At 44.2% G+C, this 19664-nt stretch overlaps 1 protein-coding gene across 2 annotated transcripts in view; it reads left to right on the forward strand.

The window, feature by feature from the left end:
• The first annotated feature begins 5706 nt into the window (after positions 1-5706).
• Positions 5707-19664, forward strand: part of foxo6b (forkhead box O6 b) — a 42559-nt gene continuing 28601 nt past the window's right edge. For both annotated transcript variants that reach the window (XR_005691675.1, XM_040002620.1), the window contains exon 1: positions 5707-7949. Coding sequence is in view for 1 of the 2 variants with exons in the window: in XM_040002620.1 (XP_039858554.1) it covers positions 7452-7949 (498 nt within the window). In the remaining variant the exon portion in view is untranslated. The remainder of the gene's footprint in view (positions 7950-19664) is intronic.

The following is a 19664-nucleotide window of genomic DNA, read 5'->3' on the forward strand; positions in this document are numbered from 1 at the left end:
TCAGGGTCTCGGCATGTTTATCTTCTCTGTGAGGTTGGCATGAAGCCCAGGCTCAGGCTCTGCTTTATGTTCAAGTAAAACAGGTGAATCCAGAAAGGAAGCACAAACTCAGGTAGCAACCACTTCTTTCCTCGTGTTTGTCCTTATCATGAGCACAGAGGGAAACATTCCAGCTTTCCTGATTGGAGCATCAGCAGCAGCCGCCGGTGTTACTCAACAGTTGACAGCCTCGGGGTTTCCCAAGGCAGGGAGTGGCATCCCCTCTCCACTGGTGAACACATCAATAATCCCTCAGGCTGACTGACTGGCATGAAAATAAAGCAGGAAGACCTGTGGAGAAGAGGCAATTAGTGTTCACTCTAAGGTGGATGGGTTTAAAAGGTGGGTGAATCATGAGGCCCGGCTGGCTGAAGGTTCGTGTTGCTCTCCAACGCATCCATGGGGGTATGAGCGAGTGTGAGTCTGACACAGATGAAGTGCTTTGAGTGCTGAGTTGAAACTCTCTATAAGAATCAGTTCATTTACTGTTTATCTTTATGAACTAATTTGTCATTTTAATGCACTGGTTTCCAGTACACGCATGGAACAATGCCAGCTGTCTTAAAGATAAGTATAAATGTAATTCGTGTAATTCGGCTCAGAGAGCATTTAGGCTGATGTATGAACAAACACTACAACCAGGGGGAACCTGCTGATGTTTCAAATATGCCCTGCAGCAACTCCAAAGCTTTCCTCGTCATGCCATGTAGGAAAACAATATAAAAACAAGACGTTGTGGTTTCTGTCTTTCACAACAGGTCTAAATACCTAAATGACGATGCAGGTCATGTCAGTGGTTGTGAAAATAACCTGATATGTATCCACAGACAAAGCCCAGGTGCTCTGAGGCACCGAGGCTGTTGGCCTCCTGGTACGTGTCCTTTTTTTCAAGGCAGTTTTTTTATTTGATCATTTTATGTTGTTATTTTGATTTTGGCCCATGGCATGAATTCCCCCTTAGAAGCATTTAATGCCCAACAGTTCAAAGTCACAGGAGTCGTCCCGGCACCTCACTGACTTTCTTTGCCTCCCTCAGGAGCAGCACCTGATCAGATTTCATTGGCACACAGCTGGTTTCATATGTGCTACTGTTATCAAAATAAAACATGCCAGTCGAACATAAGCAGCCACCAGTTTGTAAAAAGAGAAGCTAGTTTGGTTTAAAATGTTCAGGAGAACAAAAAGAATTACTTATTTATACGGCGCCAAATCACAACAACAGTCGCCTCAGGGCGCTTTGTCGTGTAAGGTCGACCCTACATATATATACATATAGAGTGAGTATGGTTTTACTGTCAGCTAGTGAAGGTAAAAGTGCCAGTGCACGTTTTAGGTTTGCTTAACTTTAAAACATTAAAGTCATAAGAAAATGAGCAACAAGCTTTTTACAAACTGAGCTGATTAAATGTCACGATGAAAAATCCTGAATTCTGATCTTTGTTCACTCAACCTTTCCAACTCCAAAGAGCATTTTATAAAAAGTCACACCTGTTCATAGTCTGTCGTTACTTTGGCAACAAAAAGATGTTTCTTTTAAAACATCTGAAGAAACAAGTTTGGACATTTTTCTGCTGAAAAACACAAAACTGGTGTGTTTGAACTGGGATTTGGATACATGCTGGTGTCTGTGGTAGGTAAAGCATAAATCTCCGTTCTGACTGGGCTCAGCGCCCACGTGGAGCACAACGTTTTAATGCACCAGCTAATCTTCAGCGTCATTTTAAAGAAGCCAACATGAACTTTTATCCAAATGATGCTCGTTTCCTGAGTGTCATGCATCACTCTTTCAGTACAGCCATCCAACAAGTGAAAATCAACAGGATCTCCTGGACTTAAACACCAGCACGGCCTTATCACGCACATGTTCACTGAGACAGCACAGCAGCACCTGACACCCTGGGAGAGAGCACACCTCATCGCTGACTGTGTTGGAGCGTTGCTTTAAATGAGAGCGATGTAGGTCGTTTGCCTTTCATTAGTTTGGGGATCAGTGGACTTTGAGATCAATAAGAATGGGCAGAGTGAGGGAAGTGACACACACAGTCAATATGCATATCATGAATATTAGATGGTGAGAAAACAGAAGGATAATGGATAAAAATGAATCCACCGTGTACAATCGGTTAATCTGACAAATAACAGCTGAAACGAAACAATGACATAAAGTGTGTTTGTTGGACGAGCTGAGTGTTTATCCTCTACTTATAGTCTCTTCATGTTTCCCACAAGCTGCCACAGCGTCTTCAACAAATCCACTCCCTGTCTGCCTTCACGTTGCGTCCGGCCGTGTGACTCATGTTTCTCGTGTTTACGCTGCGGCAGTACATCACCTAGTCGTGATGACGAGGACTTTGCCATAAGCCACAGCAGACCACACTATATCCACCCTGCTGGCACTGCTTCAGTGTTTTCATTCCATATGATAGGAGTTACACCGCATTCCTGTTACAACTTCTCTGTGGCACATAAAAATCTCCTCGGAAAACCGCAGAGCCATGTGTTTTGAATTTTCTCTTTGTTCCCATTTACAGCATCTCGCTCGCTCTCATTTTTCCTTTACTCTCTCACACACAAACGCTGATCGCTGGCTCTCTTTCTGTTGATAGGTCCATTTAGTTCTCGTGAAAGCATTCCATTTATGTGCATTTGAGGTTTATGGTTGTCACTGACAACCGGCTGACAGAGAGTGGCAGCCTCTATCAGCGTTGGGGGTTTCCAAAGGAGCTTACGAGACACAGAGCGGCCATTGATGGGGCGAGCTTTATGGACTCAGAGCCACCCAGAGACAGCAGTGTGTGAGAAACACACCGAGGAGACTTGGAAGCGTCCTCCTTTGGCCCTCACAAGCCTAAATTACAACACTGTGATCATCTGGACTTTGTCAACAAGAAGAATTTGCTCCTCTGTCCACTCTCTCATTGCATTTTCCGTCTACTTTTAGACGGATATATGAGGAGGAGGGTGGCTGTGATGAAACCGTTCCTTAGTTCTTCTTCTGCTCAGTCACTCACATGCACAGCGCTCTCCTGTGTTAAAATCCAGTGTTTCACCCACCTCGACCTTGCTTTACAGTAAAACTACACTCGGTGCTTTTCTTTATTTTAATCCTCTTGGGATAGAAATTGTGTCGCCTTTGCCACAATGAAAGATTCCACCTTTCATTGAAGGAGACGAGGAGCACAGCACACTGTGAGGAAATGCAGGTGATGATCCTCACACAGTGAATCAGAACGGCTCTCACACTGTGTGTTTGAGGTTAACAGATAATAAAATAACCGCTCACAGTTACCTCTTAAGATTCTTGCACTGTTGTATGTGATAAATGTAACGCAGTAGAAGATACAATGAAATTAAAATGCAAAGTGTCCCAGCATCCCACAGAGCAGTAGTCAGGGTTCTTTGTGTACAGGCACTTGCAGTGCCAAAAATAAATAGACAGACCATGTTGGTGCTAACGTTGGTCATCCCTGTGCCCAAGAACAGCAAACCCTCATCCCTGAACGATTACCGGCCAGTTGCACTGACCTCGGTAGTAATGAAGGTGTTTGAGAGGCTGCTGAAGAACATCATCTCCTCCTCCATCCCAGACACCACAGATCCGCTGCAGTTCGCCTACAGATCCAACAGATCCACAGAGGATGCCATCGCCCACGTCCTGCATACCACCCTCAGCCACGTGGACAAGAAACAGGGTAACTATGTGAGAATGCTGTTTTTTGATTACAGTTCAGCGTTTAACACAATAGTGCCCTGCAGACTGTTCACAAAGCTCAGGGATCTGGGACTTAACAGCCGTCTGTGTGCATGGGTGTTGGACTTCCTCACTGGCAGAACTCAGGTGGTGAGGGTGGGCAGGTGCTTCTCCAACAGCATCACCATCAACACAGGAGCACCTCAGGGATGTGTCCTCTCGCCACTGCTCTACTCCCTCTACACTTCAGACTGTGTGGCCACCCATGGCTCCAACACCATTGTGAAGTTTGCTGACGACACAGTGGTGTTGGGTGCCATCTCCAACAACGATGAGGCGGCCTACATGGATGAAGTGAAGAATCTGGCATCAGTGGTGCCAGGACAACCACCTCCAGCTGAACGTTAGCAAGACCAAGGAGCTGGTGGTGGACTTCAGAAGGAGTCAGCACAGAGACTACAAGCCCATCATCATCAATGGAGCTCCAGTGCAGAGGGTGCAGTCCTTCAAGTATCTTGGTGTCCACATCTCCTCAGACCTGACATGGGCTGCCCACATTCAGGTCCAGACCAAAAAGGCTAGGCAGCGCCTGTATCACCTACGACAACTGAGGAAGTTCAGGGTCTCTCCAAAGATCCTCAGGATTTTCTATACAGGCGCTGTGGAGAGCATCCTCACACAGAACATGACATCGTGGTTTGGGAACAGCTGTGTGAAGGACCAAAAAGCTCTCCAGAGAGTGATCCGTACAGCAGAACGCTGCTGCAGGATTGCTCTCCCCCCGCTTCAGGACACCTACACCAGGAGATGCCGGACTAGAGCAGCGCAGATACTGAAGGACCCGTCCCATCCTGGCAACAAACTGTTCCAACTTCTGCAATCTGGGAGAAGGTTCCGCATCATCCGGGCAAGGACAGAGAGACTCAAGAGGAGCTTCTATCCCCAAGCCATCCGGGCCCTAAACACACACACCCGCCCTCTCACATCATCTATAATTGACTGAGACAGGACTCTTCCAGACACTAAACCAAGGCACAATGTACATTTCAATTCCTTTAATTTTAAATATGTTTATATTGTCTATCCTGTAAAATAGTCAGATGTCTATTCATATTAATGTACAGAATTCACCTGCTTGCTGCTACTACTGCACATTCACCCAGTGTATATACTATATATATATATATAATGTTCTTCCTCTACCCCCCCCCCCAATTTTTTGCACATGTCGAGGAGCGTGTCAGGCTACATTTCACTGTGTGTTATACTTGTATAATTATGCATGTGACAAATAAAGAACCTTGAACCTTGAACCTAGACGGCATGAAGGTTTCCGTGTCGGAAACCTAAAGCCAGCTCCGGATCCAGAATGACCCTCTGCCAGGACCTCTGGGAGTGGGTGGGCTCCTCTGTCGCTCATCATATTCTGGTCTCAAACCCTCCTGATCTCAAAGCTTCAAGATGACAGCAAAATATCTACATCACCGTGATGGCGTCTGTGGTTGGTCTCAGCTGCTGCCGTGGAGAAGACTGAAGACTGAATAAATAAAGTCTTTGTAGTGACTTGGAAACAAGTGCAGCCACTGTGTGCTGTTGTTTTCTGATGTTTCATGTTTCATCTGCTTCTTCCTCGCTGTGCTGATCTCCACTATCTGTTCAAATTAACTCCGCCCCCAGCCATGACTTTTTCAAATACCTGCACTTAGTGTCAGTATTGCTACTGGGCAGCATGCTTTGACTTTTTGAGGACTGGCTGCGTGTACATCTCTGTTGGCTGTATTCCCACAGCCCCTCCGTGACCTGTGCAAACTGACGCCACGGCAAATGGTAAATGGTAAATGGCCTGTATTTATATAGCGCTTTACTAGTCCCTAAGGACCCCAAAGCGCTTTACATATCCAGTCATCCACCCATTCACACACACATTCACACACAGGTGTGTGGCAAAGCCAAAAGTCCCAGACTGAGATACTGGGACAGATGCGTCTTTTCTTACGTTCACACTGGGAGGAGCTACGATGGGAGGAAAGTATGCAAATAAAGAAGGCAAGCAGATATGTTAGCGTAATGACACGCACATACTACACAACCTTTGCTGCTCTTATAATTACTGCAGGGATTTAATTACCGAACACAAACCTTGGTGTTTAATCTTTTTCTGCATTATGTTCTATTATTCTATTAACAAGCAGACTGATAACAATCTTTTAACTATAACCAATCAACACTAATCACACAATAACAAGATGGCCACGATCGTTCTTGTAGCCACATTTAAAAAATGCAAAACAATAGCAGGGTTCATCAGGAAAAGATGAACATCAGCTGCGTTTTGCAAGGTGAACGCAGTATTTTATCTTCAGTTCAGACCGTGTTTAAACCGGACCAGTTCATAACATTTACACCCAGAAATGCATCCTTTGGATGGAGGTTTCATTCAGATACTTCACTGAATGAAGCTACAAAAATAATAATGCAAAACAAATGGGAGAAAATATTAATTATACGTATGATTTCAGTTCTAGTTTGTGTTCTCCTGGTAAATTATTAGTTTTGCTTTCCTAATAAGAGGCAGTCGGACTTTCAAACATTAACCTGGCAGAAGTTTCTAGACAGGCTTGTTCTGATGGACGGACTTTGTAGTGGGATTAGAAAAAAGTCCGTCAGTTCAATTGTTTCTTTAATTAGAAAAAATGTGACTATTTTAAAATACAAGTCTATAAATGAATTTGTCTGCTGTATAGAAAGGGTTGCTTTTAGAGTATTGTCGGAAATTTCACCACACACACACACACACACACACACACACACACACACACACACACACACACACACACACACACACACACTCCTCCCTCTCTGGAAACCTGTTCTAGAGGGAGTGACTTGATCCAGGCGGCGTCCAATTATATGGAAGCAGCACTTATTCCACTTTATTCCAGGCTACAGTTGAGTGGCTTGGAGCCTTCAGAGACACACAGACTTGTAGAATAAAGGCAGAGCAACAGACAGAGAGACGGTACCCATGTGACATGTGCACGGAAAGCTGAAGACAAAGGTAGAAACCACACCGAGTCAGGTTGCGCGGAGAGGAGGCAGAGGATGCTCCCAAACAAACCCACGAGAGGCTTCTTTTTTTCTCTCATCTGGAAATTTACGGCTTCACATGAATGATTCATGAGAGCCTGTTTTGATTTCTAAAGGAGTAAATAGGCTCTGTTTCACTGGCCAACCTGCCAAAACGCGCCAGCAGAGCTGGGATCAGAGCCTGGAGAAAAATCTGAAGTCAATTAATTTGGGGGGAGTTTGATAAGAATTCTGGACCTCGTCTGTCAAGGATCAACTGTTGCTGCAGCCGGAGCGCGAACAGAGACATTCTCCAAGTGTGTCTGGCTTTTTTACTGGATGTTTGACCGTCACTCGGTTGTGCATGCAGCCACACAGCCAGTGTTGTGCAATTAACATGGAAGAGAGACTGATACTGCTTTTGATGCCTTGGATACACCTTCATCTGTCCTGATGTGATGCCACATTGTTGCGCTGAGGAGAATGATAATATGCCACACAGCTGCTGATAATCCCTGTGTGTGAAACTGTACAAATACATCTTTTCACCCCCGTTTGGACAGTTTGGGCATTTTCACTCACTGTCACGTCAACACTGACACGCGTTTTGTTACTGTGACCTTGCCCGGTTTTGACATCTATTCAGCGGGAGATCATGCTGATGATGATGGAGAACAGCGGCGTGGATGTGCATCAGGTTGACATCGATTCGGAATTTGAGCCTCACGCTCGGCCGCCGTCGTGCACCTGGCCGCTGCCGTGTCCGGAAGACTTCCCCGGGGGAGAGGAGGCGAGCCGAGGTCTGGCCCTGGCGGCAGTCAAAGTGGAGCAGTACAACGTGCCGGCGTGCCGGGGCGAGAGGAAAGGCGGCGCGCCGGCCGAGATCAAGCATCCGGCCGGCGCCCCGGCTCCGGTCGTGGCCGCTCCCGCCTGCATGTCCGGGGCTGCCCTCGACGTGGCCGGCCAGCTACGCAAAGCCAAGTCCTCCCGACGGAACGCGTGGGGAAACCTGTCGTATGCAGATCTCATCACCCGTGCCATCGAGAGCACCCCGGAGAAGAGGCTCACCCTGTCCCAGATATACGACTGGATGGTTCGCTTTGTTCCTTATTTTAAGGATAAAGGCGACAGCAACAGTTCAGCCGGGTGGAAGGTAGGCCACATGAAAGAATGTTCTGACACCACACAGCAAAGGTTTGAGTGCAATACTAGCCTACACTATGTTTAGCCTCAAGCTGTGTCTGCAGCACACCCCCTTTCCTGCATATCTCAAAGCCACATAATTGACCCTGGTTCCAGCAATTTATGTCAGTGGCGTGTCCTCGTGTCACTCCACAGTACAGTGTGTGAGCAGGGGCAATGAGCGTGGCTGGATAAGGGTTCACTGGGTTCATTGGATTCAGGAATTCCAGCGTGTGCAAACAGGAGAAGCCACACGGAGCCCAAACTCCCCTCTTCACGGTTCCTCCCGGGTAGGCGAGCAGTGACGCATTTGCTCTCGTAAGCTTGTATTTCCCCGCGGTCACATCGGGGACATAGTGAGCCTCCTGTCCGATTTCTGTCATCTATGCCGTCGGTTGCGTGACGGGGATAAACCCTTTGGAGCCACCCCGCCCCCTACTATCCATTGCGCGCACGCCGAGTTACGCACAGGCTGTGGGAAAGCATGGCACAAGGAGAGGGGCTTAAAGGGTAATAACAAGAGATGATGACAGTGGGTGTCACAGCAAACAGATGTAACTACAGATTATCATTCAAATTAATACGAGGGTAATCTCATAGACTGCTAGCTGTAATCTACTTAAGGTTATCACCTATTCTGTGTTAGGATTACTAGTCTTTTGTTTCCACGCCTCACATGTGGGTTTTTCCTTCGTAGTTACTGTTTGACAACGTTCTCGTTTACAAACCAACAGGAGACTGTCAATAAACCATCAAAGTGGGCTTCAAGTTACATTAAACACAAAAGTAACGGAACTGCATTTTATCGTAAATAACAAGAACATTTGCATCATTAGAGACCTGATTTGCTCTGTCTCCACTTGTGTTTTATGGTCTCAGTGGGAGTTCCCTCAGTGGGATGCAAGGGTCAGTGCTGCAATTTATGAGCGTTTTAAAAAGTGAAACACACTGTTAACTGTAACAGAACACGGACGAGGCCTCAGGTTCTCCCATCTTGACTCAGGTTCACAGGCGCCGTGAAAACACACAATGTATTTATTAAACATGATGACAGTCTCCACAGAAAGAGTGGGGACTCGCAGTAGACATACAGATATAGCGAGAGCGGAAGTTTATTTTTTAAATCAAAGAGTTCATAATTAAAGCTACAGAGGATGAGACGTACAGACTTTCTTCTGTCATCGTTAAGGCTCTAACGGAAAACATCTCTACTGTGTACACGCTGACTTTATGGTTACAAAATTCTGATGACATCACTACGACATCATCAGAATGATTTCTTTATAAACTTTAAAGCCCTCTCAGAGCTGCATTAATAATATACAACTGAAAAAATTATCCCCATAACAGTCAATTGACAGTCTTGTTTGTAACAGGTGGAGGAGAAATGTGGATGCTTTTTAAAGCAGCGGTTTGTTGCCATGGTGTTTTTGCTTTAGTGGGTCACCCAGAGGATACTGTATCAGGCATGCAGAAGAAGAGGAAACAGGGTCATAGTGGGATTAATATGTGTGTGACATTTTATCCTATTCTTACAATGTTTTTGTGAGCGTCTTTCTTCTTATTTGACTAACTTTTTCCTTCAAGCTTCAACTCTATACCAGCTGAAAACTGGACATAACCGAGTTGCAGATTAATCCACGTAAAAATGTGAAAGAACAACAACAAAGAAACGTAAACCAATGATAAACAAGACTGGATATGACAGGGTTTAATTCCCTGAGTCTTGTTTTTGTTGCTGACCGGGGGATGCTCAGCGTGATCCCTGGCTGACCTCCACTGAAGCTTTGTTTGGAGGTTTTGATTGGCCGGTGTGGCAAGATAGGTGATTGGTGCAGAGACGGACTCCAAGTCCTGCGTGAAAACAACAACTTGATTCAATCACAATAAGTCTCATCAACAAAAGAGAGTAAGAGAGAGACGTGCACACTGCTTCAATGAAATTTCTAACGCAGTGTGTTTATAGGTATATAATACCTAAAAACGTACGCAGGCACCGACATTTCAGTAGAATATGTGTACACCCTCACACTGAGGGGTTGGGGCTTGTGAGTACATGACTGGCTGGATGAATGGGACGAGTGGGAAGGAAATAAGATCCAATCAAAGTCTTGCTGCTAAAAGAAGTCTTTAAGAGCTGTTGTGTAATTGCGTCTGAGAGCTGCTGCTCAGCCCTGCCACTGGGCTGTGTCTCCATATCTAGGCCAGCAGCTTCCCGTGCACCCTTCAGACAAACACTGTTGAGGTGTCACTCACTCGTTTAAGTGTGAAGTGCTAAGGCCACAGCAGCCAATCAGATGCTTTCACACACTGCTTGTCTCCAATGATACGTATGTGGATTTCTTTGATTGTTGTCACACACACACACACACACAGGCAGTGTGTGTGTGGCAGCAGGGTTGCACTGCTGACTATGTATGGATTTCTCTGACTGTGGCTCAGTAATTGTGGTCAAGTGTTTCAGCCATGTTTGTTATTGGCTCTGAGGTGGGAGGCTGTGTTTGGCTGTATGAAGTGAGTTCAGTTCTGTGGGTGGTTTCGGTGCTGCTGGTGGTGACGGGGGAGGGGGGTGCGTTCTCTCTGTCTCACACACACACACACACACACACACACACACACACACACACACACACACACACACACACACACACACACACGCACACGCACACACTGTTATGTTCATTTCACAAGTGGCTCTGCGTGGGAATGGATGTGCTGAGCTGTGGCCTGTCTGCAGGCTGTACTGCACACAGATTGGGCAGCAGGCAGGCAGGTAGGCAGCAACGATCTGACTCTACCTGAAGGCTTTACGAAGAAGCATGTTAGAGGTTCATTGTGGGTGTATGCCTGTGGTAATCAGACTGCGATAAAATGACATGAACACAAGACAAGCAGCAACTTAATATGTATTAATTTTTGTTTTCTGTCTCTCATGAGAGACTGGTCATGAGAGACTATAGTGTTTCTTTCCGTTGGTATATTCAGCACCAGAACGACTGTAGAGTTTCATTAGTGAACTCAGTTTAGGGGAGGCATATTTCCCCAGCAATCTACACATGAACGCAGATCAAATACGTGTTTAGAACTGACCTGAACCTGATGAGACACATTTTAAAAATCCTCACAAAGTTTCACCAAAGCCAAGCAGGTTTCACAGAATAACTAGTACTAGGACTAGCTATTTGAAATGGGATGCAGTTATATTTATGCTTTTCATGTTAGAACAAGCTCCAGGTCTTCTGAATTTGGAGTGGCTCTGCTAAACACCTGACGTGATGTAGGGGAAGCATCAGGTTTGTTTACTATACCAGCGTGGTTGAGCACAGGGTTGTGTTTCCAGTGTTATGGTCGGGTAAAACAGTACGATGCCGAGGACAGTAACTAATATGTAAATATTACATATATATTACAGCACAATTTGGATTCTGTTTCAGTTTAAGCTCCTCAGTTCGTATCTTTCAGCCTTTGATGAAAATTGGAGATAATGTACTGGAATTTCAGGAGCAGGGCCACGCCTCCAAACATGCTCCTTCCGGGTCTCATCTATATACGCTCCCCCAGTTCTGCAAGCTGTTCATTCTCGTTTACGTGCCCCTCCCTCTGTCCTTGTTTTCAATTCTTTAACTTCTTCACTTCTATTTAGTACACGGGGATCTGCCAGGCCTGGCAGCCGTCGCCAGTCCCCTTCGAGGCCTTCCCCAAACCGCAGCTCGATTCATGTCCAAGCTTCACCTTTACCTACTAAAACGCTGTCAAACCTAAAATGAGGACGTGGGCCCAGCTAGTGAATATGAAGATATACGTATCTTAGATTTTTGTCACTGGGGACAATTGTAAAGGTGGAGTCGCATCGTTTGGCTCTTTTTATTTACATATGAACAGAATATATTTTTTAGAGAACAAATTCCAACCCATGCCGTCAACACCAAAGCAAAATCTTTTCAGTAAAATGAACACAGTGTTTGATAAAATGAGGCAAACCTGGGTTGCTTTAGACTGTACAGGTGTAACTAAAGTAGCTCACGATCGTGTCATCCGTCCATATGCAGCATCCTGTCTGAAAGCACGTAGACACGAGGATCATTAGGCAAGGAGGAATTTTACAGCTTATTCCAGTGACCTTCCAGTAACACAGATTAAACTGAAAAACTTTAACACGGTGACTTATGAGAGAACTCACAACAAAAGTATTGATAATGATGTTTTAACTCCTGCAGACAAGAAAATAAAGCAAATTACATCCATTGAATCTTTCCTCTGGGCTGCATTTTCACCTGCTGGAAATCAGTTTTAATCCAAAATGATGTCCGCATTAAAACAGTCAAACTGACTTTAGATTAGCTTATCTTCTGTGTCCCTGATTACAGAGAGCAAAAGTGAATCTTTATCGCTAATCTGGATCATAAAGCACTTGCTGTATTACTGCCCGGGCTGAGGAACGTCACCGTGTTCTGCTGAGAATCCACTTGTGGGTGATAGAGAAGGACAACAAGGTGATGAGATGAGAAAGAGAAAGCAGAAAAGAGAGAAGAACAAGTATTATTTGTCTTGCCAATAAAGCCTTTTTTTGAACTGGATTCCATATTGAGTGGGAGAGGAAGAGAGAGGTGGAAAGAGAAGAGATAGAGCGAGTGCGTGAGTGGTGCTGATGGCCCCTGCTGCTGAGCACATTGATAGCAGCCTTAATGCCTGTGATGCTCCAGTGCCAGCCCAGACAGAGGGGAATTGGTTGGAGATGGTGAAACAAGCTTAGAGGGTTCCCCGTGCCAGCCGGCCTGGCGCTAGCTCAACAGAAAGCCCTCTGCACCACTACACAGTTATTGTTATTATCACAAAGGCACAGCAGAAGGAGAGGCAGCTCTGGAGTTGGCAGGCCTGGGGCTGGGTTAACTGGGGGCGTGGAACGAGAAGAGGAATTTGGAAGGCGAGGGGGGTTGGTGGTTGAGTCTGAGACTGTGGTAAACTCATCTGATCAGTCTTGTGAATGGAGAGAAAACAGTTGGGAAGAGCTGGTGAGGGCCTGAATGGGAAGGAAGCTGAGTTTGGTCCAAAGGGATCAGTTGCCTTGTCAGTTTCTACAAAAGGCATCTGAGTAGATATCGCTTCAATCTGGAGAAGGACTGGGATGTAAACAAGGGATGCACCAGCAGTGGAGGCGGGGTGTTCACTGCCTAAATGAGTCATAGTGGTTGGAATAGCACATAATATTCTTGCTCTCAGCCCTCACACTTCAATCAGCTGGAATAAATTGTTAAGGAACTGTCTTCAGACAGAAATTCCAGAGAGAAAACAGAGTCCAGACACAGAACAGTCAGCGAGGCAGGCGGATCTTGGGAATCGTGCCTGGTGGTGTCGTAAAATGCCGACCCAGTACACATTCCCTGTGTTGTCTACCAGACCTTCAAAATGTTCCAGTTTCTGGCTCAGATGATGAGCAGAGCAGAGGCCTCGCCAGACAACAGTCCGATAACAGCAGCGTGTAAAGTCGGGGCGTTACTAACAATACCTTAGAAGATTTCCCCAAGAGATTTTACTCACTTTAGCTACTTTCATCAATGCTGCTGCATTTTTGAAATGTGGTTATATATCATCATCTGCTGCTGCAGCCAGCCATTGTTTTCAGTTCACGTGTTGTTACGATTGTTCTGACCTTTTTCACCTTCCTGCTGGTTTCCGTTGGTTTAATGATATGAGACTCAGTCATATAACTTACACATGTGTCTCATGCAAAGCTTCTCTTGCATGATAGCAGTAAGGTTTAGCTTTGTAAAGCCATTTGTTCCACTTGTTATCAAGTCTTGATGACACAGTTAATGCAGGACAGACATTTCCGGTCATCCCATAATTAAAATACATAAAATAACAATAATAATGATGATGGTGACTTGAGTCAATAAAAAAGTTATATCTGTTCATTAACACATCTTCATTTAAATAGATGTAAATGTACCCTGAGTGTTACTAAGGAAAGTGAGTCCAGTGAAGATCATTCATCTTCACATTTATAATGTCTAGCACTCCAGACAGCCATTAATGTCTATGTATTATCATAAGGACAGCAGCCGTCTGGCTTGATGACCCAATACAAACATGGGTGCTTGGAAAATAAAGCACTGGTTTTTCAATAGCAGAGCAATGGCTGCCTGGGTGGCAGGAAAATCAGAGGAAAATTAAGAACAGGAAAGTGTTTAACTGTTAACTGTTACTCTTTAACTGTTACTCTTTAACTGTTACTCTTTAACTGTTACTCTTTAACTGTTACTCTTTAACTGTTACTCTTTAACTGTTACTCTTTAACTGTTACTCTTTAACTGTTACTCTTTGAATGTTACTCTTTGAATGTTACTCTTCAACAGTTACTCTTTAAATGTTGCTCTTTAAATGTTGCTCTTTAAATGTTACTCCTCCTGCATGAATCAAATGTTCAGATACAGAAGGAGATCTGGAGCTGGATCAGTTTGTGACATTTTCTTGCAAACATCGAGACAATGTGCCTGATTTACTAACACATGTGTGGGGGAAAAAAATAGTTCCCACGTAGAATCACTGTCAGATTTATCAGATGCTGAATAATTTTGTTCTTTTGCGGTTGATGATAATTTAAGAGAGAAGGCTACACCAACTACACTAAAGCAAAAACACTGAAAATATCACACTGGAGAAACTTAAATAACAGTGTTGGAGGTCCACGGAGGAAACCAGGAGAGGGGCCACTTTCCAAAATATTTGATTGATCATTTTAAATAAAAAAATAAAAAATCACCATGGCTAAAGGAAAAAAAAAAATCTGAATTACAGTATGAAAAATGACAAAGAGACTACAAGAAAAGAAGAAAACAAAGAAACCCTCCTCATCCTCCACCATCTGTGGGACAGTGGAGACAACACGCAGGATTTTTAATAAAAGATCAAATAATTCAAGATAACACAAGAAATAGTGGAATATATTTAGTATTAAATATAGTATTTGTTTTTATATTTTTACATGTTATTTAATCGTTTTGGTTTTTAAATTGTTTTACGGTTCTGATTCCAGGCACGTGTCTCACGATGCTTAGACAGCTGTAAACAATCAGCACAAAGCAATAATAAGTATAATTAGTAGTAGTAATATTCATATTAAAGATGTATTTCAATTTTCAGCCAGAGCTTCATTTGGTCATCAGGACTTCAAATTTTTGGAATTTCTAATTTTCATACAAATCAATTAAGGTAAGAAAATGTTGGCAACCCGCTGATGTGTGATCCATACACAGATCTGTGGATATGCACTGCGACCAATGTTCCTCCGTTTATTACAAAATGACATTTTTCTTTTTTGAAATGTGACATGAAGAGCTCTGTATTAAGACGCTAAAACACCCACAGCTGTATGAAAACGGCAGGAAATTTCCAGCCAGTCGGTGAATTATCCCATAATGACGTTAAAAACTAAAACCAGTTTTAGGTTTACCATCATAGCGAAACATAATACAGGGTGCTAGTGTGCAGTCAGTCCATCAGTTCACAGCAGCATCAAACTGATTACGATCCCACTGGAATCACAGAGAAAACGTTCTAATGTAATCATGCATCTGAAATTGAACTAAATTTTAATGTGATTAATGAGAGAGTTGCCTCATAAAGTATTCACCCCAACTTTCTGCATATTGTACTCATTATACTATGCATCAATTTTAATAAATCATTATGCACTCAGTTTATAAGAGCTTTTGATGCCTCATAATGCCTTATGAGGACCACTCCAAGTAATGTGTTGCCCTTATTTTCTTTGCAAATGGGATTAGTTTGGAGTTCCTGCACATGCCGAAATGGATTTAATAGAGGTTTGTATGGATCTGAAGATTCTGTGTGTGTACATGTGTGCATCTGCTGTTGTTGTGGTGTGGCTGGGGCTGATGGGAGTCCAGGTCCAGGGGGTACAGCTCTAGTTAATAATTCAGATGAGGCTCATTATCAAGGCAGCACAGATCTCTCTCTGATTCCACCTTAATTGCAGGCAGGATGTGCCTCTCAGACACTCTCAAAGTCACTCCCCCTCCTGTCTGCAGTACCACACACAGATGCACGCACGCCGACAGACCTCCACTGGTTCTCTTCCAGACCTCCCAGTTGCAGCAGGTCTCCTCAGTGGGATCAGACCTGGATTTCTGCATAATCACATGAACGTACATTTGGAGATGAGCAGATAAGTTGTGCTCTCGCCTTTGTTCTGTCACAGAGCATCGACTCAGAGACCGGTCGTGCGCTCCTGTTATGAGTCAGTTACATTTTTAATCAGATCTTCGTGAAGGCTTTCTCCTGTTGGAGGGCTTGGCAAACTGAGATTGATGGGAGGTAATCAGTCGGGGGACAGCGGGCTTGTGATTAATGCTTCTGGAGAGTGGAGCTCTCAGCACCACACTGGAGAACTTGGATCACAGCGTCTCCACCACAAATTTCCAGAAGTGCTGAAGAATTTCTGTTCTACCTGCATGTCAGCCCAGTCCCACAGAGCACATTTGGACTGGTTCTTATATACTCTACCTCAGAGTGCCTCGTTCACCCATACAAGCGCTTTCTATCTACATTCATACATCAATGGATGCAACCGAGAGCAACTTGGGGTCAATATCTTGCCCAATGATATTTGGCATGTAGACCAGAGCAGCTGGGGATCCAACCAGCAACCTTCCCATTAGTAGATGGCCTGCTACAGCCACAGTGAGAAGTTGGGTATTGGGTTAGGGCAGGGGTGTGTCCTGCAGCACACCAGCCCTCAAGGCCTGGAGTTGGACACCCCTGGGTTAGGGTAAGAGAATATGTATGTGTAGATCCCAGGTGGATGACAATTTCCCAACATATGTATTTGTGACTGTTTCTCATTTAACTATTGTCATAGATTTCTCCTTTCCCTAACTGCACAAAGAAAGGAGGGAAAAACCTTTTTCCACATGTAAACTGAGTATCTTGTATGGACCGGGCAGCAGAAGGCCCTTGTCTTGGCTTCTGTAACTGAACCTGGAGCATGACGGCACTGCGCCCGTTTGCTGGCGTGGAAGGAGCAAGCCAGGAGGACTTATGGGAAATCAGAAAACTACCAATTCAAAAATGGCTGAAAATTCAACAAGTTATAATAATTACATTTAGGACAGAGCTCCCAGGTCTGAAACATAGCTGCACTGAAACACAACATTTTATGTAGATGTTCTGAAAACAAGCTAAAAAACCAAAATCCGCACTCGTTACCTGTTTATCGTTGGACACAGAAACTAAAGACTGGCCTTTAAATTCAAAAATGTAGCGCAACATATGCCCTTCTTAATAGGTGTACTGACAGAAATTGGCTAAAACGCAGGCTGAATTAGAGAACGTATGCTGTGTGAAAATACTGAAATTATTGCAGTGACTTTTATAAAAGCTTGCAATAGTTAGCAGAATTATGAGTTTAAACATGCCTACTATCTTCCTAAAGAACTGCACTCACTATTAGTTCGGTCTGAACGTACAATCAACACAATACAGTGATGACATGTCGCTTACATGTGGTCGTTTTGACGTTTTGACATCCTCAGCGTTGCTTTGACAAAGGAGGGCGATCGTGGCTGTGGGGCCACGATCGTCTTGTAATCGGAAGGTTTCTGGTTCGAGCCCCGGCTTAGACAGTCTCGGTCGTTGTGTCCTTGGGCAAGACACTTCACCCGTTGCCTACTGGTGGTGGTCAGAGGGCCCGGTGGCGCCAGTGTCCGGCAGCCTTGCCTCTGTCAGTGCGCCCCAGGGTGGCTGTGGCTACAATATAGCTGCCATCATGTGTGTGTGGATGACTGGTTGTGTAAAGCGCTGTTATTAACTCAAATCCAGAACATTTGCTGAGTGCGTCTTTTTGTCGTTGTTGACTAAACCAGAAGAAGTCGTTTCCCACACGTGTTTCATGTTTTTAAATAGGGACAAACTGGCCGTGCAGCTTTTCAGGCTGGAGAAACTGGTGAACTAATCAAACCAAGTCCCCCATCAAACCCATCAGAGGTGAACAACCATTGGCTGTGAGTCATTTCTGGACTTGGTTGGAAAAGAATTCCAAAATGAAAGTCGTGCCGTCATCGGAGTAGTTCCCTACTACTACATACTTCTTGAATGTTGCATGAATGCCATTTTAGACTTTTGAACAAGACGTGATAGACCTGAAAATAGTAACAATTTTGAAATCATTAAGGATCATCAGAGCCGTTTGTAACCATCCTCAGGTGTTGAAGGCTGTTTAGTTCAAAGATATATATTTAACTCTGACCTAAAGTAGGTGAGAGACCAGTATGGCAATTCATCCAGCCATGTTTCTATCATGATTAAATAAAAGACTATAAGATGAATACTATTGTTTTAAAAAAAAATCTAAACTGCTTTGTTCAGAAAACCTAAAAAAGTCTCTCCAAAATGCCACGGCCGATGGTGTAACGTGGTCTCTGCACTGTAGGAACTCGGTTTAGGAAGAAGAAACACATTTGTACTGACGGATGATGAAAAGTCTGACATTTGTGAGGCAGATTCACGTCTGCCATAGTTACAGAACAGCAGAGTAAAAAGCTCCACTCTGTCATTTTACTGTACTATCACTCACCCGTGATAATTATTGTTCTCAGTGTAGTTTAGTCACAGCGAGGTGATGTTCACCATCAATCAACTCACTTTCATTTGCAGGCAATTGAATCCATTTTCATTAAAGATGTCTGTTATTGCACTTTGATCATAGCTGATAAAAGCCTGTTGAAAATTAAAGCCATTAGTGTCTTAAGAGCAGGATCATTTGCTGTGTTTTAACCAGAATTAATTGGCCATTGTCTTTGCAAAATGTCTGTTAGAACAGTTTCTGCTCTGGGGAAGGTGTCTGTGAACAATGTCAGGCGGAGCCGAGGTGGAGAAAGAGCTAAATACCTGCTGTCAGCTCAAAGATGGGTCGAAACGAGGACGGTTTCACTGCTGAATATTCATCAGTCCAATGACATATTTGGTCAAATTGCAATAAAAGCCTTTCAATACTTGAGGCGACTGCTGTTGTTATTTAGTGCCATATAAATAAAACTGAAGTGAACTGAAAAAATCTGGGATGAGCGAGAAAAATCTTGTCATTTTGTAAAATATTCTTCAAATATCATTAAACTGCTTAAAATGAAGGCTAAGCAGATTTACATTATGCTATGTGCAAAGTGTGTGTGACGGCATGCTGGAGGTGGTCCAGGAGGCAGGCAGAGGTTAGCAGCGTAAGACAGCCTCTCGGTGGATTTCTGTGTCAGTTTGATGAAAATAGGTCAGGTTTCCGAGCTCTGCATTTAGCATTCCGGTCATGTGATGGCTGACGCTGCACGTGATGACAGCTAGCCTCAGATGAACCCCGCACCCTTTCTGGCTCTCTGTTTTTCCCTCCTGCTTCCTGTCTAATCCAGACGCTCTCCCGTCTTTCTCTGTCTCTGCTGTGCCTACTGTCGCTTCAAGCTCATGTAAAGAAATTCAGATCTGCTGGCCAAAGATTAAAAGCCCGCTCTTTCAAAGAAGCTGCACTCAAATCCACAGCAGACTCTGATACAATTTACCTGTTTAGGACGTAGTTTTGAGTATTTTTCTCTGCTTTTAACAGAAAAAAATGCTCTGCAAAGTTTCATGAACTGAGCCAATAACAGGGTCTGCAGAATGTTTTGTCATCTTTATGTATGAT

The sequence above is a fragment of the Simochromis diagramma genome, unplaced genomic scaffold, assembly GCF_900408965.1.
Source record: "Simochromis diagramma unplaced genomic scaffold, fSimDia1.1 OVJJ01000449.1, whole genome shotgun sequence".
Classification (NCBI taxonomy): domain Eukaryota; kingdom Metazoa; phylum Chordata; class Actinopteri; order Cichliformes; family Cichlidae; genus Simochromis; species Simochromis diagramma.